Source organism: Aquarana catesbeiana, linkage group LG06, assembly GCF_042186555.1.
Source record: "Aquarana catesbeiana isolate 2022-GZ linkage group LG06, ASM4218655v1, whole genome shotgun sequence".
Classification (NCBI taxonomy): Eukaryota; Metazoa; Chordata; class Amphibia; order Anura; family Ranidae; genus Aquarana; species Aquarana catesbeiana.
The window spans coordinates 283370028-283389600 of record NC_133329.1 but is presented as its reverse complement, the minus strand read 5'-3'; the positions used below and the strand labels follow the sequence as shown (position 1 = coordinate 283389600).

Sequence of the window (19573 nt, the reverse complement as noted above, 5' to 3'; positions counted from 1 at the left end):
CGTGTAAATTTGTTGATAAAAAGGAGAAATATATTTTGGAGTAGAATCTTTGGTGAAGTGTGTTTCTTGGAGGCATACTATGTGAGCCTTCTTGTTATGGAAAGTACGGAAGGCTTTGGTCCTTTTTTGAGGGACATTTATTCCCTGAACATTCAGGGAAAGTATATTCAGTGGTGCCATGGTAATAGATCAAATAGTTTTGACATACTTTTTGTTATGCAGAGCTGACTGCGCAGATCAACCTGTGTGGACTGAAGAGATGAATAGATAGAAAAGAAACCAGTGAATTCTGGAGTAAAGAGTAAACAAAAAACATATGAGATTAGATGATACATTGTATAAATTATTTTTTTCAAGTAATCACAATTTACCCGTGAAAGAGAATAAATATCTCTCTCAGGGGAATAAGTGCCTTCGTCACACTCCCACATAATATGGTTGGGAGAATGAGGAGGGCTAATGGGGGTACACGGATCTTCCGCTTACAGGAGAGAAGTGCTATGTCAAAAGACATCAAAATGATGATTCATTATTTGGAGTGCAGAATATAGTTTTTGTTGAAATTATTTATTCCAGGGTGGTTGTATAGCGAGTTAGATTTTTAACAGGTACCAACTCTTCAAAAAAATGGCATCACTGAGTGGATCACATAATTGCATTATATGCTCTGACAAGGTTCTAGTAGTAACAGCACATTTTAAGTAGCAAAAAAATGCTTATTTTATAACCTAGTTGCTACAAAATCTGTGTTAAGCAAACCTCTCTCACTTCATGCCAAGAACCACAACAGTATAAATAATCAATACAACTATGCAAAGCACCTCTCTCATTTGTAATACACATAGGGTTGTGCAGCTTTTAAAAAACATCTATTTTTCATTACATTGTTACCGTGTTTTTCTGCTTCTTTTTAACATCCTCTGTGAGCTCCTGGAACTCCCCACCCCCCAACTTCAATATGCTCTACACACACTACAAATTTCATAGTTCCTAGTCCATCTTGGGAGCGAGCAAGAGAATGTGGCTACACTCTTACGTACAGAGTATGTTTATCAGATATTTCTTTGTAAAAAAAAATTGAAAATCATTTATAAATTTTCCTTCCACTTCACAATTATGTGCCACTTTGTGTTGGTCTATCACATAAAATCCGTTTAAGTTTTTGGGTGTAACATGACAAAATGTGGAAAATTTCAAGAGGTATGAATACTTTTTTCAAGGCATTGTGTGCGAGTAGGGAGCAACCTCTAACGTGTATGGCTCCTAACTGCTATGTTCAGGAGACTCTGTCAAGCACTGTGTGAGAGAAGTGGGACTGTCACTTTTCATTGCACACTAATTGCACTGGACTTTATTAGTGCATTATAAATTTTGGATATGTATGGTTTACGATATTGCATATGATATATAAATGTATAGTCTGATGGTTTGTTTAGGTAGCGCTGTTGCCCACAGGTTTAGGTGGGGTTTATTTTAAAAATAGAAATGTGTTTTTTTTCCTACATTTGGGAGACCTATAGAAGTCGATAACATTGCAATAAAATGCAGGTTATGTGTATTAACAGGTATTACCAAGCCTTAATTATTGGCCGTTAACACCTTAACTCCAGATTCCAAATTAAAAAATTCACTGAAAACCAGCATTAAAACATCATCGAAACACAAAGGAAATGCATGTGGACAAATGGCAAATCACCTGTCTAACGCTACAAAAACCTGTGCACATGCATAGATCTAAATGGGCCTTAAGGGGGCTATTGTATTCACACAATTTTCATGCAACTTTCACCTGGAATTCAGGTCCTCCTGCCCTTGTGGCAGCAGCCAAACAGGTATAAGGTCATATGCACATCTCCCATACAAAAACATAGGGAACAGCTTTAACCTTTGCCAGATGTCTTTGTCTCAATTTTGGCTTAATCAGGCGGTTTTACACAAGCAATTTTTTTTTTTTTTTACACAGCATTCCTTCTGGCCCTAGCACCCCGGCGGTGTGTTTGTTTCACACCAAGCAGATATATGAGTCCTACAGGGATGACTATCCCATCCTCCCTGTATGTATACATATTCTTTGCCAATTTTCGTCTATAAATGGTTGATTTTGATATACTTACCTCTCTTTATATAGATGTATCATGCATCTGCCTGCTTAACCTAGATGCAATGCATACATACCTACATGGTTTTTGGATCCAGGCAATATCGTGGATTAAAACGGTTATATTATGATTTTTTTTATTATGAAGGATAATACTATTGTATATTCTATTTATACTTTTAACATGTAAATGAGTTGGATACATGATTTGTTATATTATGTGCCATTATTGCATGTATTGTCTGCCATGTACCTACTCAATCATGGCAAACAGATACTTGTTCATGTTTTACACCTCATTTGAAGTCCAGACCCTCTTTCTTTTTATACACAAGCAATTTGGAGCAAAAGATTAGACATGGACAGTGTAAAGGTGTTAGTGAGCAAGAACAAAAAAAAACATAATACACTAATAAACCAACATTCCTGCATCACGCAAACCCAGGACAAAGGCCTGTGGGCATTAATAACCTAATATGCCCTGACATCCAGTATCCATATTTTGATTGGAAGCATCAGGTTCATGAATACCATTAGAATGTTATAAGAGTGTAATATATTCAAGAAAGACAAATCTCAGTAAAGTGGTACACCAATATGAAATATTTTAGGCCTCACACACAGCCTGCCATACTAGTGAAAGGGCTGTCTGTAAACCCCAACGCTTCTGTACATTGACGGTTACACAGGCAAGTACAACGTATTTCCTAAATGTGGAAGTTTCATGTTCAAGAAATAGATTGTACATGCATGTGCGGGTAAACTCAGATGCACAAAAGCATCAGCGTTTACGAGACCACACCCACATGTAGCCATTCACATATAACGCAGGCTGTACGCAGGCACTCGCGGCCCTCTGGGAACAAAAAAATGCTGCCAATTTTATGCCCAGCATATTTCCAGCCTGCTTGTTTCCTATTCCTCTACATTCTTAGATCCATTGCAAGGACAAGGCAATTTGCCTAGTTTTCTATGAATTCCATCCACATCATGTTGCAGTGCTGTGGACTGAAATGTACGGCATGCACTCCATTTTACAGCATGTTGTGCATAGCAAACCATCACAAGGCCGCTGTAGAGAATAGAATGGAATGAAACAACTTGTGACATTTAATGTTTTTATTTTAAAGAAACCATGTGATGATTTGGGATAGGCACATATGTACTAGTCCGATCAACACACACCGACTTACTGGTGTGAACAAGAACTTATGGTACTTTTTCTTTGGTAACACCGCTTTGAAATCATGCAACTTCACTTGAAATTACACAATTTCTAAGCTGCATGTCAGTGCAACTTAAGGTGTGACTTGGAAAGCATCTGTGCGACTACATGCAGATGTCTATGCAAGTCGCACCTGAACTTGCAAAAAGTAGTGCAAGAACTCCTTTCAAAATCATTGCGACCCCAATTGTGGACAATAGGGTGTGACTTGTCATGCGATTTGAAACTTTGATTTGATCAAATCACATGACTAGTCACACTGGCGTGACCTGGGGCTTATGGTAGTAACCTAGGAAGAGGATACATTTTTGATTGATTGACTTAACATCCTAAGCAATAATTTCTCTCTCTGCTTGCCAGAAAAGGCAAGCAGAGGGCAAAGGACTATTTATCAGAACTGCCTTGTGGTCCTTCTACCGCTGATCTTTTACCTTTTTCTGCAATGTGTCTGTGTGGAGGCTGCCATCTTAGTTTAGAAGCGGAACTTTGCTTCCTATGACAGAGTTGTCCCACCAATAACTGATTATCTGATGACTGGATGGGGAATATTCCAAAAAGCAGCGATTAGCACACAACCACGGTATGAATGATGTGGAAGCAGAGAGATGCTTTCACTGCAAGTCCTTAAGCACAGATTCTTCTCCAGCAAGCAGCACAGTGGTAACATAACCAAATATACAGTATATAACTCCAAACCTTTTAACATTAGCAGTCAGAGGCAGCAGAGTCTTAGGTCTCGCAATGCAGATATCCACCTGGCTACAGTAGTGCCTAGGTACACTCATGTGTCAGAGATCCACTGATATTTTAATGAGTAGATTTTCTGGGTACTGCAAAATTATCATTTCTATTGATTTCCTATACTTTTTGAGTATAGATACACTTTAATGAGCACACAGCTTATTATGGTTATGGTCAAGACTAAAAAATAAAATTTTAAAAAGTTTGTTTATAATCATGTAGGTACAAGTATTCTATTCAAGCCTTGCTTTAGGCTCATTTCATGTTTTCCAAGATAGCCACTATTGTATGTGTGTTTACAGAGCTCATTAGCTCAAGTTAAAATACACACACACAAATTATTGATTCAGAATAGTCTGTCTTCCCATCCTTCTGAGGCTTCCAGAACAGACAGTCTGCCTGACTGATAAACGCATTGTGCGCCATAAAACATTAAGTGTTTTGAGCGAATAATCTATGCACATAGTAAAAACACACAAATAGTCTAAAAAACCTATACACTTAAAAAACAAAAACAAAAAAAAAAAACCTGACGCAAAACAATGATCGTAATCATTCTTTGATAACTTATTTGATTTTAACAGTATTGCACAATTGTAATTCTAATGCCGTGTACACGCGACCAGACTTTTTGACAGCAAAGGTCCAACTGAACGAATCCGCCGGACAATTCAATCGTGTGTGTGGACTCGAGTCCGGTCGAAAAATCCGTTAGTCTGTATGCTAGTCCGACAAACGACACAAGGGCAGCTACTGGCTATGAGCTTCCTTATTCTAGTCCGGTCGTACGTCATCACGTTCAAATCAGTCGGACTTTGGTGTGATCATGTGTAGGCAAGTCCGTTGCTTTGGAAGTCCGTCAAAAAGTCAGTAAAAAAGTCAGTCAAAAAGTCAGTCAAAAAGTCAGTCAAAAAGTCCTTCGGAGTTCAGTCCGTCGATAGTCCACTCATGTGTACACAGCATTAGACCCCGTACATGATAGAAGTATTGCTATAACTAAATCTGACCATTGTATTGAGTACTTATAATGCTGTATAGTATAGAGCTTAAAGCGGAGGTCCGCTGAAAAATAGATATTAAAAGCCACAGCAGCTACAAATACTGCAGCTGCTGACTTTTAATACATGGACACTTACCTGTCCAGGCAGCCCACGATGTCGGCAGCCGAAGCCGATCCGTCTGTCGGCTCTCGGCTGCTGCCGCCGCCATCCTCTGTAAGGGAATAAGGAAGTGAAGCCATGCGGCTTCACTTCCTGGTTCCCTACTGCGCATGCGTGAGTCGCGCTGCGCGTCCTCTCTGGTCCCTGCTGTGTTCTGTGTCTCACAGAATACAGCGGTGGAGAGTGTAGGCGCCGGAAGTGGCGTAGGTCGCAAGTGCCGCGGTGATCTATGCCAGGAAGTGGGAGCAAATACCTGTATTAGACAGGTAACTGCTCCCTCCTCCCCCCTGAAAGGTGCCAAATGTGACACCGGAGGGGGGGTGGAATCCAAAAAGTGGAAGTTCCATTTTTGGGTGGAACTCCACTTTAATGTATCTAAATTTCCATACCAGCAGTTTTTATTAGTTTCTGGACTTTGGTCTGTAGGAAATGTTCACAGCCATTTTTGCAACCTGCCCTCAGATATAAAGCATCAAGTATCATTTGAAAATGTAAACAACAATGTTAAATATTTTAATGCAAGTATTAAGATTGTGCAACCTCTTCGGATACATGCCTGCCGATACATGAAATATAAGGCATGGCTCAATTTTTGCTGTGCATTGCCTTAGTGTGTTGGGGCGCTATTCAAAATGAATGGTATTGGAATGCATCATTATATAATGTGTGCTGTGGTAACATGGTCGTTGGTGCAAATCATAGATGTAAATTAGCCCCTAAAGTGTTACTAAACCAAGGACCCTGCATTCACTATAACTGGTCTCCCACAGTACACAGAACATGGAAATGCAACTATTTTAGTAAATATAAGCTGCTAAATACATTCTCATCAGCAGTATATAGCAGTCTTGTGACTTCTATCAGTGTCCAGCTGAGCACTGGTTAAAACTTGTCGGAGGAGTTTTTATTCTCCTCTGACTTGTCCTGTGAGGCTGCATGATCCCTGACCCTCTGTCTGGACAGTGCCGATTGGCCCTCCCCCAATCAGAAGATGGATTGGGGACAGTGTAAGAAGGGGAGGATCAGAAGACAGGATCACAGCCTTTTTACACAATGTGCAGTACTAACCCCATAGGTTCCACAGTGAGTATAACACGCATGCTTTACTGCATATACAGTACACACTGATTTTACTGTTCTGGGTTTAGGAACACTACAAAGTTTACAAGCGGTCATATACGACCACACTTTACTATGCAGGCACTCAGCAGGTCTGCCATTTATATGTTTAATGTACATTGTGTAGTCAGTTCTACTATCCACAGTGCGGTCTTACTGATCTTACAGATGCCTAATAAGCTGTCAAGTAGTGTTCAGCAAAGCTACCTATTCACAAAAGCTTATTTATACATATTTCCAGCTACTTAAAAGCAAACGCAAAAAGGTACTGCGTACAGAATAAGGCCACTAACCTACAATTACCTGGAAGAATAGAACATTCCCACATACACTTTGTAGGTTTTTACACTACTCATTATTGCTGTAGTTGAATGCCTTTATCTTAGCTGCCATCTGTCACTGGGAAAATCAAGCAGAGCCACTGAATGTAACATAGAAAGATGATATAGCCAAGTCATGATGCAAAGCAACACATTTTTATGTAATTGATGCTAAAAGCTACAAAGCAAAAATCTAGAAAAATGGTCAACTAACCTTGGCCACCCAGGATGCCAGTAGATTTGACAACCATTTCAAGTTTCTTGTCCCATGTGAATGTTCGGATGTAATCTGTTAGTAGGCAAAAAGATTAGGCTTTATATACACAAAGCAATAAAGAAAAAATAATGTGCAAACAATTACTAACAAGGGTGAGTAATTCAATACTAAATTTGAATTAGCAAAGCAAATAATATTGACTGGTATTATTGCCATCATCGATATTAGAGAAATCTGAGCAATGAGGATACCATAATTTATTTCTGTACAGGTGGTTGTTGCTTGCACTTTTTCTCCAAATGCACAGTAATGATATATGAATAATACAGGATTGTGTTATATTGACCATTGTATTAAGAATGTAAAATAATTGCAATCCACCAATGATAAAACTTGCATTGCACTAAAAACTTGGAGGGAAGAAAATCTCCCACTTATAGAATGATTCACGAGCTTACCATGATTTATTAAATGAAGAAAAAATGAAAATGTTAATGTAAGAGTTTATTTAGTTTTGGATAGAGTGTTGAGGGGTTAGAACCTCTTGAGATCATTTACTTTTTGTGGTTTGTGTCCCAGAAAGTAAATTTCTCCTACAGAGTGAGTGAAACCTTTTCAACATAGGAGAAAATCCTCTTTAATGGTGCCCACACACTGACTTTATACAATTGTTTGGCAATTTGATCAAAATGATCAAATTTGCACAAAAAAATTGAATAGCCATAAGTTTCTTTTGAATTTAGTCTCAGTTACAATCGGATTCAAACCAGTCGATCGATCAGGACAGAAAATTATTTATCTTTTTGAATTGATTGGCAGCACTGAGATACTTTGTCAAGGAATACGATCATATTTCAATTGATCAGATTATTAGATCACATGGTGGAAACAGAAATATGTTCCATATCTTGAAATTGTAAGTCTTATCTTAAGCATTGACCGAAAACCACTTCCTGTGTAGCAGAAAATAAATCGTTCATTTATCAAAGTGTGTATGGTCACCATTAGACACTTGTCACTGGAATATCTGTCCCCATTTGAAGATTACTTTTCCTGTTCCAGTGACAGATGTAGCATTTTGGCTTTCCCACCCCTTTCTATTGCAGTTACAATGGTTATCTGTGGGTAGTTGGGGAGGGAATAGTCTTTAGTTTAAAACCATTGGGCTCAAAGGTTTTACAAAGCTCTCCCACCCCTGGGGCCCCAGGACAATCCATGCGGGCAGATAGTCATCAAGGCCACTAAAAGAGGTCCAGCAGGGGTAGCCAGTGATGGGGAAAGAAAGCTAGGCCCAAGTTCAACTGGCTCAGATAGACAGTGATATAATTGGGGTTGCAACTACGACATTTTTTGGGGGGGGGGGGGGATATTTTTACTAGACAGAAAATGTGGTAAAATTTTCAATGAGAAAAAAAAAAAAAGGATAATAAAAAGCTGAAAAGAGGTTCTAGCTTTTCCCTACCTAAAGCGCTATTAGACCCAAAAACAAAAATGTAATATATTGCAGCTTACTGATCGTTTAATGCGGAGGCTTATTAGTTTCATTTTTACGCCCTTTATTTTCACATGGCGACACTGTCTTAAGGAGTCTTTTTTCATGATGGAGCAACAGAGACACCTTGGACAGCATCACTGTCATTCTGGGGAGAGGGTAGTGTTAGAGGGTAGATGAACTAGCAGATTTAGATGAACTTTACTAACAAATTAATCAATTCCAGTCCAGGCCAATTTGGACTTTACACACATTAAAATCAGCACTTTTTGCTAGAAAATTACTTAGAACTCAAACATGATATATTTTTTGGGAAGCAGAAGCCCTGTAAAATAAAAATGGAGGTTGTCGCACAATATTTGTCAAAAGCAAAATTTTGAGGAAAAAAAAAAAAAATACAATTAAAAGGGTTAGTTCACCTTTACAGAAAAATCTGTAAGGTGAACTTACAAAAGACCCCCTTCCTCATCCCCTCCCGTCCTGGAGCACTGTGAATACCCGCCTCACTCTCCGGGGCTTAGAAATCCCCCGCAGCTTAAAGTGGCGTTCCACATATTTTTTAGTATATTAAAAGTCAGCAGCTACAAAAAGAGTAGCTGCTGACTTTTAATAAACAGACACTCACCTGTCCCACGGTCCAGCTATGCGGACTGCCTGGAGCCTTGCTTCTCTCCGCCGGAGCCGTCATAGCCACTGTGGGCACCTGGCTGTGACAGCTTTCGGGTTTACGGCCGGGCGCGCACTGCACATGCGTGAGTCACGCTGCGCTCTGCTAGTGGCCAGGCAATATTCTGGGACCTGTCACATGTCCCAGAAGATTGCTGGCAAGGAGGGGCCGCGCCTAGGGGGAGAGGAGTCGCCGCCTAGGCGGCCAAGAGCAGGAAGAAGGAAGCGGGACAGAAAGTCCCACTCTATTCTAAGTAACCACTCCCCCCCAAAAAAAATGACATGCCAAATGTGGCATGTCAGGGGGTGAGGAGTGCTTAAAGCGAAAGTTCCACTTTTGGGTGGTACTCCGCTTTAACCTTCAAAATGTACCTCGTCAGGAGGTACGTTTAGGAGCATTCTAATTGGTCGGCAACGTCGCATGGGCAGCCCTGACCACTCAGAACCCGCGAAGCCCGTCCTCCTGTCACCGCAGGCGAAGAGGAGAGAAAGCCGTAGGGGGTTCCAAAGCCCCGGACCGGTACAGCGGCGATACGATCTGTCAGTGCGGGGGATCGCTGGACTCCAGGTTAGCGGAACCGGGTGCAATGGAAAGGGGGTCCAGTGTAAGTTCACCTTAAAAGTTTTCTGTAAAGGTGAACTTACACTTTAAATGCATTTTAGTGCACACATACACAATACCCAAATTTTGATAAAATATAAGAGATGATTGTAACGACACCCTGAGTATGAAAGGGGTTAAAGCCATTTAGGACATTCCATTTCCGAACACAAAGGCAACTACCGAACACTCCAATCAGCCGAACAAGAAACCCATACGAATAATTATTCCCCCCAAGTACGAGACAAGGCATTGTACAGGGGGTCAAACAGGAATCAGACTCTTTATCAGAACCAAAATTACAAGTCTTTATATACAGATAAAGAGGAGGTTCTGCCCTCCTGCTCATATTACTCTAACAATACAACTGTAACCAGAACCTAATTAACATGAGCTAGTTTACTAAATCATTTACCCAAACTAGGTGACTCAGAAAATACCTATAGGACAGACTTGTGGTCACTGAGCTTCACACATTAGTATAAACACAGGACACCTTCTCACAATAGCAGGAGCTAATTACAATTAACAATACAAACAGTGATCTCCCCCCCTCCTCAGCCTAGTAGGCAACAAACTATAGTAGGAGTAGACTGTCCGGCTCCTACCCAGTTCTAGAGGCCAATGTGATCAGCTCCCTCAACTAACATGTCGAGTTCAGAATCAAACAAACCAAGAATAGTCTTTACATATATCCTGGGAGATATTGTGGATAGATATTACTGTCCCATTTTAAGTAATCCAATCATATTCTCAGGGTTCATTCTTTTCTTGGTCACCCTGCGCCCAATAGTGACTCCCATCACAATGATGTTGAGTAGATAACCAGACATATCACGATTTAAAATTTTGCATGACCGTGAAATGATGACAAACTTGCTTAAAACCTCCATAAGCAACATTTTAAAAGCCTTTACAGGTTACACATTTAGAGTTAAAGTGGAGTTCCACCCACTTTTACAACTCTTCAGCATCCCTCACTAAACTGTGCACTGCAAACGAATTGGATATTTTAAATTTTTTTTCTCAGCACCTACTGTATATCTGCTGTATTCATTTTTCACTTCCTCCTCCCTAGCCGTGGCTCATCGCATCATTTCCTGTTTGCAATGTCTTCAGGGAAGGGGCGGCAACTTCCTCTGACACTGCCGCTGCTATGGAAACCTGACCTGAAACCTATTACACTGCTTGTGCTGCACTGAGCATGTGCGAGATCTGCAAGGATGAGATCCAGGAAGAAATACAGTCTGGCTTCAGATGCCCACACTTAAGATGGCCACGGCCTGCTGTAAGTTTATAAAATAACAAACTACTGCTATAAAACAAACAAAACAGACCTTAGTTTACACACTAACTTTACTAGAATACATTAAGCTTGTGTATTATATGGGTATTTTTATTTAAAAAGTATAATTTTGGCTGGAACACCTCTTTAAATGTGAATTCTGGTGCTAGAGTTCTAACTCGAACGTTCACAGTGATACCTCACATGTGCAATGCACTTACTTTTTAAATATGCATACGGGACCTATGTGCATATTCGCATTTGCTGCAAATGTTTATGGGGATAAAGGATAAGTTCACCTTCAAAAAATAAATGCTTTTTTTGCTGGTAAAAAAATAGAATAAAATATAGGTGCATTTTTTTTTTTTTTTTTTTGAGCCTGGAAAACAGAGATCTCTGGACCCCCTGGACCTCTTGGATTGTCCCTTTGGATCTTTGGATCGGGACATCCCTGGACCCCTTGGATCGTTCCTGTGGATCCGTTGATCTGGATATCCATGCCTGACTGACCTGGTGTCGCTGACATCCAGGTCCACTGGTTCCGGTAAGAGTAACTAATCTTATCTCTCTTCGAAAGTCACATTTCTTCGGATGTTGTACATATTCACCTGCTCCCCTATGAGAACAACTATTTGGCTGGGGTGAATCTCGTCTTCTGTTTGGATTGACCCACCTGGGACTTATTTTTTGTTCTCCTATTCACACACAGTTGGGACTCAGAACGTTATCTATTTGAGTATTGCACGGTTTTTTATCATTACTGTTTTTTCACCATTAGCGCTACATTTACACATATCTTAACTTTACGAATTTTTGTCACAGTCTTATGTAGCTGCTCATCATTTCCTTCCTATAGTTTAGCGCAATAAACTGCACTTTACATGTAGGTATGCATGTTTCAAGTCTATTGTGGCCATGCAAACCCCCCGCTCTTCTGTTGAGCGGCTTCCTTGTTAAATCAACTGGAATGACGAAAGGGTGCCTTCCCCTGCTTGTTTTTGCTTGGGGGGAACCCTTTGTCCTTCGCTGCGGTCCTGTCCAGGACCGTTCACAGGTCTGGCCCGAAGAGCAAATTTCCTGTGAATGGGATCCCGCACAGCTTATTCTTGGAGGCGATGTCCCCTCCTACGACTTTCAGCCACAGGGCTCTCCTCACTAAGGCTGTGGCCCTAGAAGATATCTTACTATTTCAGCCAAGGCATCTCCTAGGAAAGCTGCCACTCTGGTTAGTGGGAATGGTCCTCACTAACTCTTCCCTTGGCGCGTCTCCTAGCAACTGTTGCAGTTGAGACAGCCAGCTAACAGGTTGCGAGCTGAGCAGGTGGAAGCTATTGCCGGATTCAAAATCGGCGCCCCTGCTTCCCATGCTCTGCATCATCAAAAGCCAAGTCGGATTTGTTTGCGACTCTCACGAGGGAGGCATCCGCTTTGGGATATTTCGCCCAATTCTTGGTGTCTTCCTCTGCAAATGGATACCTGCGCTTGACCGTAGCCGTTATGAAGAGCTTCTCTTCTGGCTTATCCCACTCCCTCTTGACTATGCTTTTGAGAGTTTGATGCACCAGAAACGTTATGGGTTTTCTGGGCTGCAACCCCTTCTATATTTTGTCATGCAGGCATACCCCTGTGGATTTTTACTCTTTGATACCCAGTGTGTCTGCTATAGCCTTTAGGCTAGGTTTCCACTACTGCGACCTGAAAGTCGTATGTTTTTGCAGCGATTTTTTGCTGCAATTTTGACGCAACTTGAAACTATGCCTGTGTATTCTTGAGGTCGATGGACCTCAAGTCACATCAAAGTGGGGCGAAAGTTGTGCAGGGACCACTTTGAAGTCGCACAGATATGAATGGTACTTCATTGAAATCATGGGGTATGACTTGTCATGAAACTTTGCAGTCCCAAGTCACATGACAAGTCACACTAGAGGAGACCGAGCCTTAGAAGATTATCCGTGTCTTCTGAGGGAAATAGGGCGCCCTCTAATGCCAGGTCATCCTCCTCGGAATCCCAGAATAAGTCGCTCTCTGAGTCTTGTTCAGAGTTATCCTAATCAACCTCCTGTTCTGGCTGATCCACCTCTTCCCTGCTACCCAAGGGGATATATACATTGCTGGGGTACTGGTTTGGCTAGAGTTTGCTGGCACTTCCAGCTTCTCTACTGCTGAGTGTATTGGCCCAATAGTGCTCTTTATTTCCTTTTTGAAGGAGTTAAGCATGTCCTTAAGGAAGCCTTTCGACTCCTTAGCCACCATTTTGCTTATGCATTTTTGGCATAGTGGCTTTTTCCACTCAGGGAAAAACCGGTGACCACAAGAGGTGCATGCCTTGCTCTTGTCTGTGCTTTTTTTCTCTAGGGCATTTGCCTGCAAGTAAGCACAAAGGGCCTGAGTGAGGTTGGCGGTGTACAATGCAATTGTACGGTTTGTAGTGAGGTAAAGACAGAGGTGACCCCAGAGTGCTCTGGCTTACCTTGGAACTGTCCTGACATGCAGGATGGAGAAGCGTCCGACCTGGCCAGCCACTGGGATCCTCTGCTTAGAGAGCTCTTTCTGCTTTCTGCTCCAGCCCCGCCCCCAGCTGACCCCATGCGGGTTGGTGGACACACCTGCTTTTGCCATGTCCTCTCTGGCGTCCTCCTTTCTGGGTTTCATTAGGGAGGGGAGCATTAAAGGCCTTTTGTCATTTTTTTTAAAATCTGTGCTGCAGCTGACCGGAAGTGATTTCACCGGAATAAAAGCCCATAGAAGCCACCAAATTGTGGCAATCAGTCCTGGAACCGACCGTCTCCAGAGAACAGAAGGGAAGACCTCAGAACCAGTGCTGGCTCACTTAACCAGCAGTAGTTCTGTGGTCTTCCCCTCTGCTCTGTGGAAACAGTCGGTTCCAGGAATGATTGCCACAATTTAGTGGCTTCTACAGGCTTTTATTCATCACATGTTTGTGAGTAGTATTTTACTGTTTATCAATAAATTTTGGGATAATGCACAAGGCTGTTGCGCCCTCTTTTAATCTTTTTTTTTATGTTTTCAATAGAGCATGGGGCATTTTCAAATCTCACATTTTAAAGAAGTCTAAACTTGCCAATAAATTGCAAAGTTAAATTTTCAAGCTCATCAATAAAGCTCAACACATCGGAAGGTAATACTTCCCAAATGAGAGATAAGCCTAAGCTACTTTTCAGAAGAACGCACAGTCTTCTTGACAGAGCTGTATTGGATAAGCCTCAATAATCAAACTAAGAGTCATTCGGGATTCCAGTCAGGTAGATGGTGTTTGTTCTCATTATTTTTGTGAAGTGGAACACTTAAAGCCATACAAGTTTTTCATCAGGGCATTACCGTAAACTCTTAAAATATGAATTATTGAGATGCACACAGCAGTGATTGCTCATTTATTAAATGGCATACTTATTTATAAATGCCTGTCCTAGGTTTATGGAAAAATATATAAAAAAAACAAAAACCCATCTCAGAGGCCATTATACTAAACTACATTTAATCTACACTCAAACTTTCTTCTGCCTTATTCAGAATACATAGTATATTAATCCCTACTCATGGCGTGATGCACTGCATATCAACCTAATAAGATGTTCCTAATGTCACCTTCACCTTGTGTTTAAAGAGGAAAGTTTATAGAATACCTTACAACGTTTCAAACCCCACAAAGTATTACACTTAGGGCTCTACAAATATCTTAATAATGCGATCACCTAAAAATCACCTAAAAACAATAGAATAAAACGTCTGACCATAGAATGGGACAGCCGCTAAACTTGGAACACACCGCAGATCAAGACTGGAGGTCAGGCTGGTAGGGTGTGTATGCCAAGATACCCAACATGTTTCGGAAAGCAAAAGAGGAATTTTTTGACATATATATTTCCTTCTTCAGGGGTTACAAGAAGGCGTGCTGTTCCATTTCTATTGGAAAAGAGGGAGGGGAAGCGTATATCAATATTGGAGTAACATATACTATTCACTGTAATACATTGATCTAGCATAGCAACAGTAAGGTACATGTAATGGATGGAATAAAAGTATCCCGTACTTACAGATCTGTGTTTAAGTTCAATAGTGCAAGTCAATAAACGAAACGTCAGGCCCTGGATATTGCTGAGCTGCATCTCACAAATTCATTCATGTAATTTGGGATGTTTGAGAATTCAATCTCATATAGCTGCAGTGCAAGCTGAAACAATTGCAAACGGAAAGGAGGGAACAGGTCCAGTACATGCCCTGAAGCAATCCAACAAAGCTCATGGGGATATCCCCTAACTAATGGAGGCGGATGTCTGGTAGAAAAAAAATATATAATAAAATATATGTATACAAAAAAAAAAGAGAGGTAATATGGCTGCATGGTAATAGTCCTCCACTGGGTTAGGTGAGCAAGGATTAGTCACAACCCAAAGGGAGGACAGTGCATTGAAAGAGTGTAAGAGTTGTAAGAGCTAAAAGATGAGCAGTCTCTATTACCTGTGATTTGGATATCATATCGCATTCACAGAGATCCCTGGCATTTCCTGGCTGTACAGCAATTAATGCTCACACTGGCAGGCATATATACGCCCAGGGATCGAGGATAAGCCAATCAGAGCTCTAAAAATGTTGCAGACATAAAGGGGAGGAGGCACAGGTGCCAGGCATCATCACTGAAGTTTCCCCGGATCACCTGTGACTCGATGCAGGTCCCTATTACCGTCTTCGATGGGAAACCCCCGGTTGATGCGGCGTCCGGCGTCACTGCATCTAGCACAGTGACATCAGATGTCGACATGGCCGCCGGCACGATGGGGGGCGGATACACTGGACGACGTAAGCGTCCAGTGCGCAAGTGCGGAGAACAACTGTCTCCACAGAAGTGGCCATACAACCCAGAACGGGAAGCTTCCCCAGAGAGGCATATGATGCTACTGTGGAGCCCGTGAGCCTCGGTGGGCCACCAAGGGCAGTACAACTTGGACCTGTGAGAGAAATGATGAAAAAAAAAAAAATTATATATATATATATATATATATATATATATATATATATATATATATATATATATATATATATATATATATATATATATATATATATATATATAGAAAAGAGGGACCACAAATATGTGTTTACAAATCTTTCATAAGATTCTGAGATCAAGGTCTCCTCCACAAGAGCCGGGGTGTCTCCGGTTATTATGTACTCTTGTATAGCCTATAGTATTACATTCATCTGTTTCTTTCTTGTTACAGATACCAGTCATTACGATTAAATAACAGATTTAATCATTTAGACGATAACCGAGGGTAAAACACTTTGCTGCATCTGTCACTATATATATATATATATATATAGATCTAGATCTAGATCTAGATATATCTATATCTAGAGATAGAGAGATAATATATATATATATATATATATATCTCTCTATCTCTATATATATATATATCTCTCTATCTCTATCTCTATATATCTATATATCTATATATATATATATATATATATATATATATATATATATATATATATATATATATATATATCTATCTATCTATCTATCTATCTATCTATCTATCTATCTATCTATCTATCTATCTATCTATCTATATATCTATCTATCTATTTATCATTCTTTTCATCATTTCTCTTACAGGTCCGAGTTGTACTGCCCTTGGTGGCCCACCGAGGCTCCCCGGCACACAGGGGCCCCACAGTAGCATCATATGCCGCTCTGGGGCTGCTTCTCGTTCTGGGTCATATGGGCAAACGCTTCTGTGGAGACAGTTGTTCTCCGCACTTGCGCACTGGACACTTCCATCGTCCATTGCAACCGCCCCTCATCGTGCTGGCGTCCGACGTCACTGCGCTAGATGCGGTGACGCCGCACTGGCCGGGAGATTCCCATCTGAGAAGGTAATAGGGACTAGCATCGAGTCGCAGGTGATCCAGGGAAACGTCAGTGATGATGCCTGGCACCTGTGCCTCCTCCCCTTTATGACTGCAACATTTTTAGAGCTCTGATTGGCTTATCCTCGATCCCTGGGCGTATATATGCCTGCCAGTGCTAGCATTAATTGCTGCACAGCCAGGAAACGCCAGGGATCTCTGTGAATGCGATATGATATCCGAATCACAGGTAATGGAGACTGCTCATTTTTTAGCTCTTACCACTCTTTCAATGCACTGTCCTCCCTTTGGGTCGTGACTAATCCATGCTCACTTGACCCAGTGGAGGACTATTAACATGCAGCCATATTACCTCTCTTTTTTTTTTATACATATATTTTATTATATTTTTTTTCTACCAGACATCCGCCTCCATTCGTTAGGGGATATCCCCGTGAGCTTTTTTGGATCGCTTCAGGGCATGTACTGGACCTGTTCCCTCCTATCCATTTGCAATTGTTTCAGCTTGCACATCAGCTATATGAGATTGAATTCTCAAACATCCTGAATTACATGAATGAATTTGTGAGGTGCAGCTCAGCAATATCCAGGGCCTGACGTTTCGTTTATTGACTTGCACTATTGAACTTAAACACAGATCTGTAAGTACAGGATACATTTATTCCATCCATTACATGTACCATACTGTTGCTATGCTAGATCAATGTATTACAGTGAATAGTATATGTTACTCCAATATTGATATACTCTTCCCCTCCCTCTTTCCCAATAGAAATGGAACAGCACGCCTTCTTGTAACCCCTGAAGAAGGAAATATAAATGTCAAAAAATCCCTCTTTTGATTTCGAAAAATGTTGGGTATCTTGCCATACACACCCTACCAGCCTGACCTACAGTCTTAATCTGCGGTGTGTTCCAAGTTTAGCGGCTGTGATTTTTGTACATTCATATTGTATTGTGTATTTTTGTATAAATAAAATGTATCTATATTTTTTACTCCATCTTTGGTGTACCCTATTTGCACGTTTCTCTGTGCCCGCAGTATCCCTGGGGCTAATTCCCTTTTCTCTAAAGCTTCATAAAAGCAACTGGAGAATGATTGTAGGTACTAGATGCAGTGGTTGAAACTCAGACATTGCTGAGCTATGTTTTTCAAACAGTGCAACCTCTAAAGAATAGAGCGAATAGTGGCAAATATAAAATAAGGCCAGAGACTTGCTCAAACTGAAATGGAGGCCACAACAGCTCAAGAATGGTGTGCTGAAAGGATCTCTGAACTAATAATTCATCAAAAATCAATAACAGTGGATGACACTAGTAGAAGACTATACCTTGTGTCAGCAAAGAAATAGACTACAGAAGACATGGGATCACCAAATCCCAGGTTTGCCTGGTTTGCTGCATGAATCTCTGGATGCATCCTAATTTGTGTGAACAATTCAGGGTGGAGTTAGCGGTATAAAGATACAGAAATGTTTTCTTGGTATCAGCACCCCCGTTATTGGTATTAGATAAGAAAATATGTATGAACATAGGCACCAAGCACAAATTTCCAATTTCAGAATCATATTGAATAACCCGTTAAAGCATTTACATTTTTTGGAGAACATTGGCATCTGTACAAACATACATGAATGCTTAAAATGTGAATAAAAGGGCAACAAAAATGAAGGAAGCATACACAAAACAGGATGTATTTACTTACCAATAATTCCAACTACAAGCTCATCGGTGGTGTCATCTCGTCCCACCAAGAGAGAGTAGTCAATGATCAGGTGGCTGGATAGGAAGTGGGAGTCGCTGTGTATGCAGGCTCGAAGGACAGACTTGCAGTGTGACCGGATGTACAGGGGGTTGTCACGCACCAGTTTCAACAGATTTTCATCCAGCAACACAACATCACAGCTCTCCTTTCCAGTATCTGTCTTCACATTCCTGTTCCTCAGGGAACCTTTCAGATCAAAAACCTAACAAAGTCAACCATAACACGATTTTTTAGTTTACAGTGCCTTTTAAAATATATAATACAGGTATAAGGATACTGATGTACATATGTTACCTGTGCCATTTTTCTGCCATAAAACAAGTTTTCCATGACTAGCAGATCCAACTTCTTCTCCGTGTTGTTCTGAGAATTCTTGTAACCGATCCTATACACTCCTAGAATCTTGGCAAGTGCTGTAGGCCTCTAAAGATGCAAACAAATCAATATAAAAAGAGCTGGCACGGAAAAGGAGTAGGACTAATTGAAACAGAAGAAAATTAACCAGCACTACAGCAAAACATACAGTTGTGTTCAGAAATGATATCACAGTCTGTAGGTCAAATGCTTTTGAAACAAATACAAAAATATATCATTACATGTGAGAATTTTTCATATTTTTCAAACCGTAAAACGTTTGACAGAATACTGAAAACACTTCTGCATATTGTCATGACTGCAAACGAAAATAGAGTATTTTTAGTGAGCACGTTTTTAATTACTTCTGTGCTTAATTTAAAGTTACATATGACTGAGCTATGAACATTCAAGTATTTGCATATTCTTAACCACTTGACCTCTGAAAGGTTCTATCCTCTTCATGACCAGAGCACTTTTTGCTATTCTGGCAACTGCTCGGTCATGCAACACTATGCAAATTAAATTTTTTATCTTCTTTTCACAGAAAGTTTTCTTTGGTGGAATTTGATCACCACTGGGTTTATTGTTTGCAATATAAACAAAAAAAGTGAAATTATATATATCTTTAT

At 40.6% G+C, this 19573-nt stretch overlaps 1 protein-coding gene across 3 annotated transcripts in view; it reads right to left on the bottom strand.

Moving 5' to 3' along the window:
* Positions 1-19573, bottom strand: part of PIKFYVE (phosphoinositide kinase, FYVE-type zinc finger containing) — a 455233-nt gene that overhangs the window by 10475 nt on the left and 425185 nt on the right. For all 3 annotated transcript variants that reach the window (XM_073633422.1, XM_073633423.1, XM_073633424.1), the window contains 3 exons: positions 18882-19010; positions 18528-18789; positions 6878-6952 (listed from right to left, as the gene is read on the bottom strand). In XM_073633422.1, the coding sequence (XP_073489523.1) occupies positions 6878-6952; positions 18528-18789; positions 18882-19010 (466 nt within the window). The remainder of the gene's footprint in view (positions 1-6877; positions 6953-18527; positions 18790-18881; positions 19011-19573) is intronic.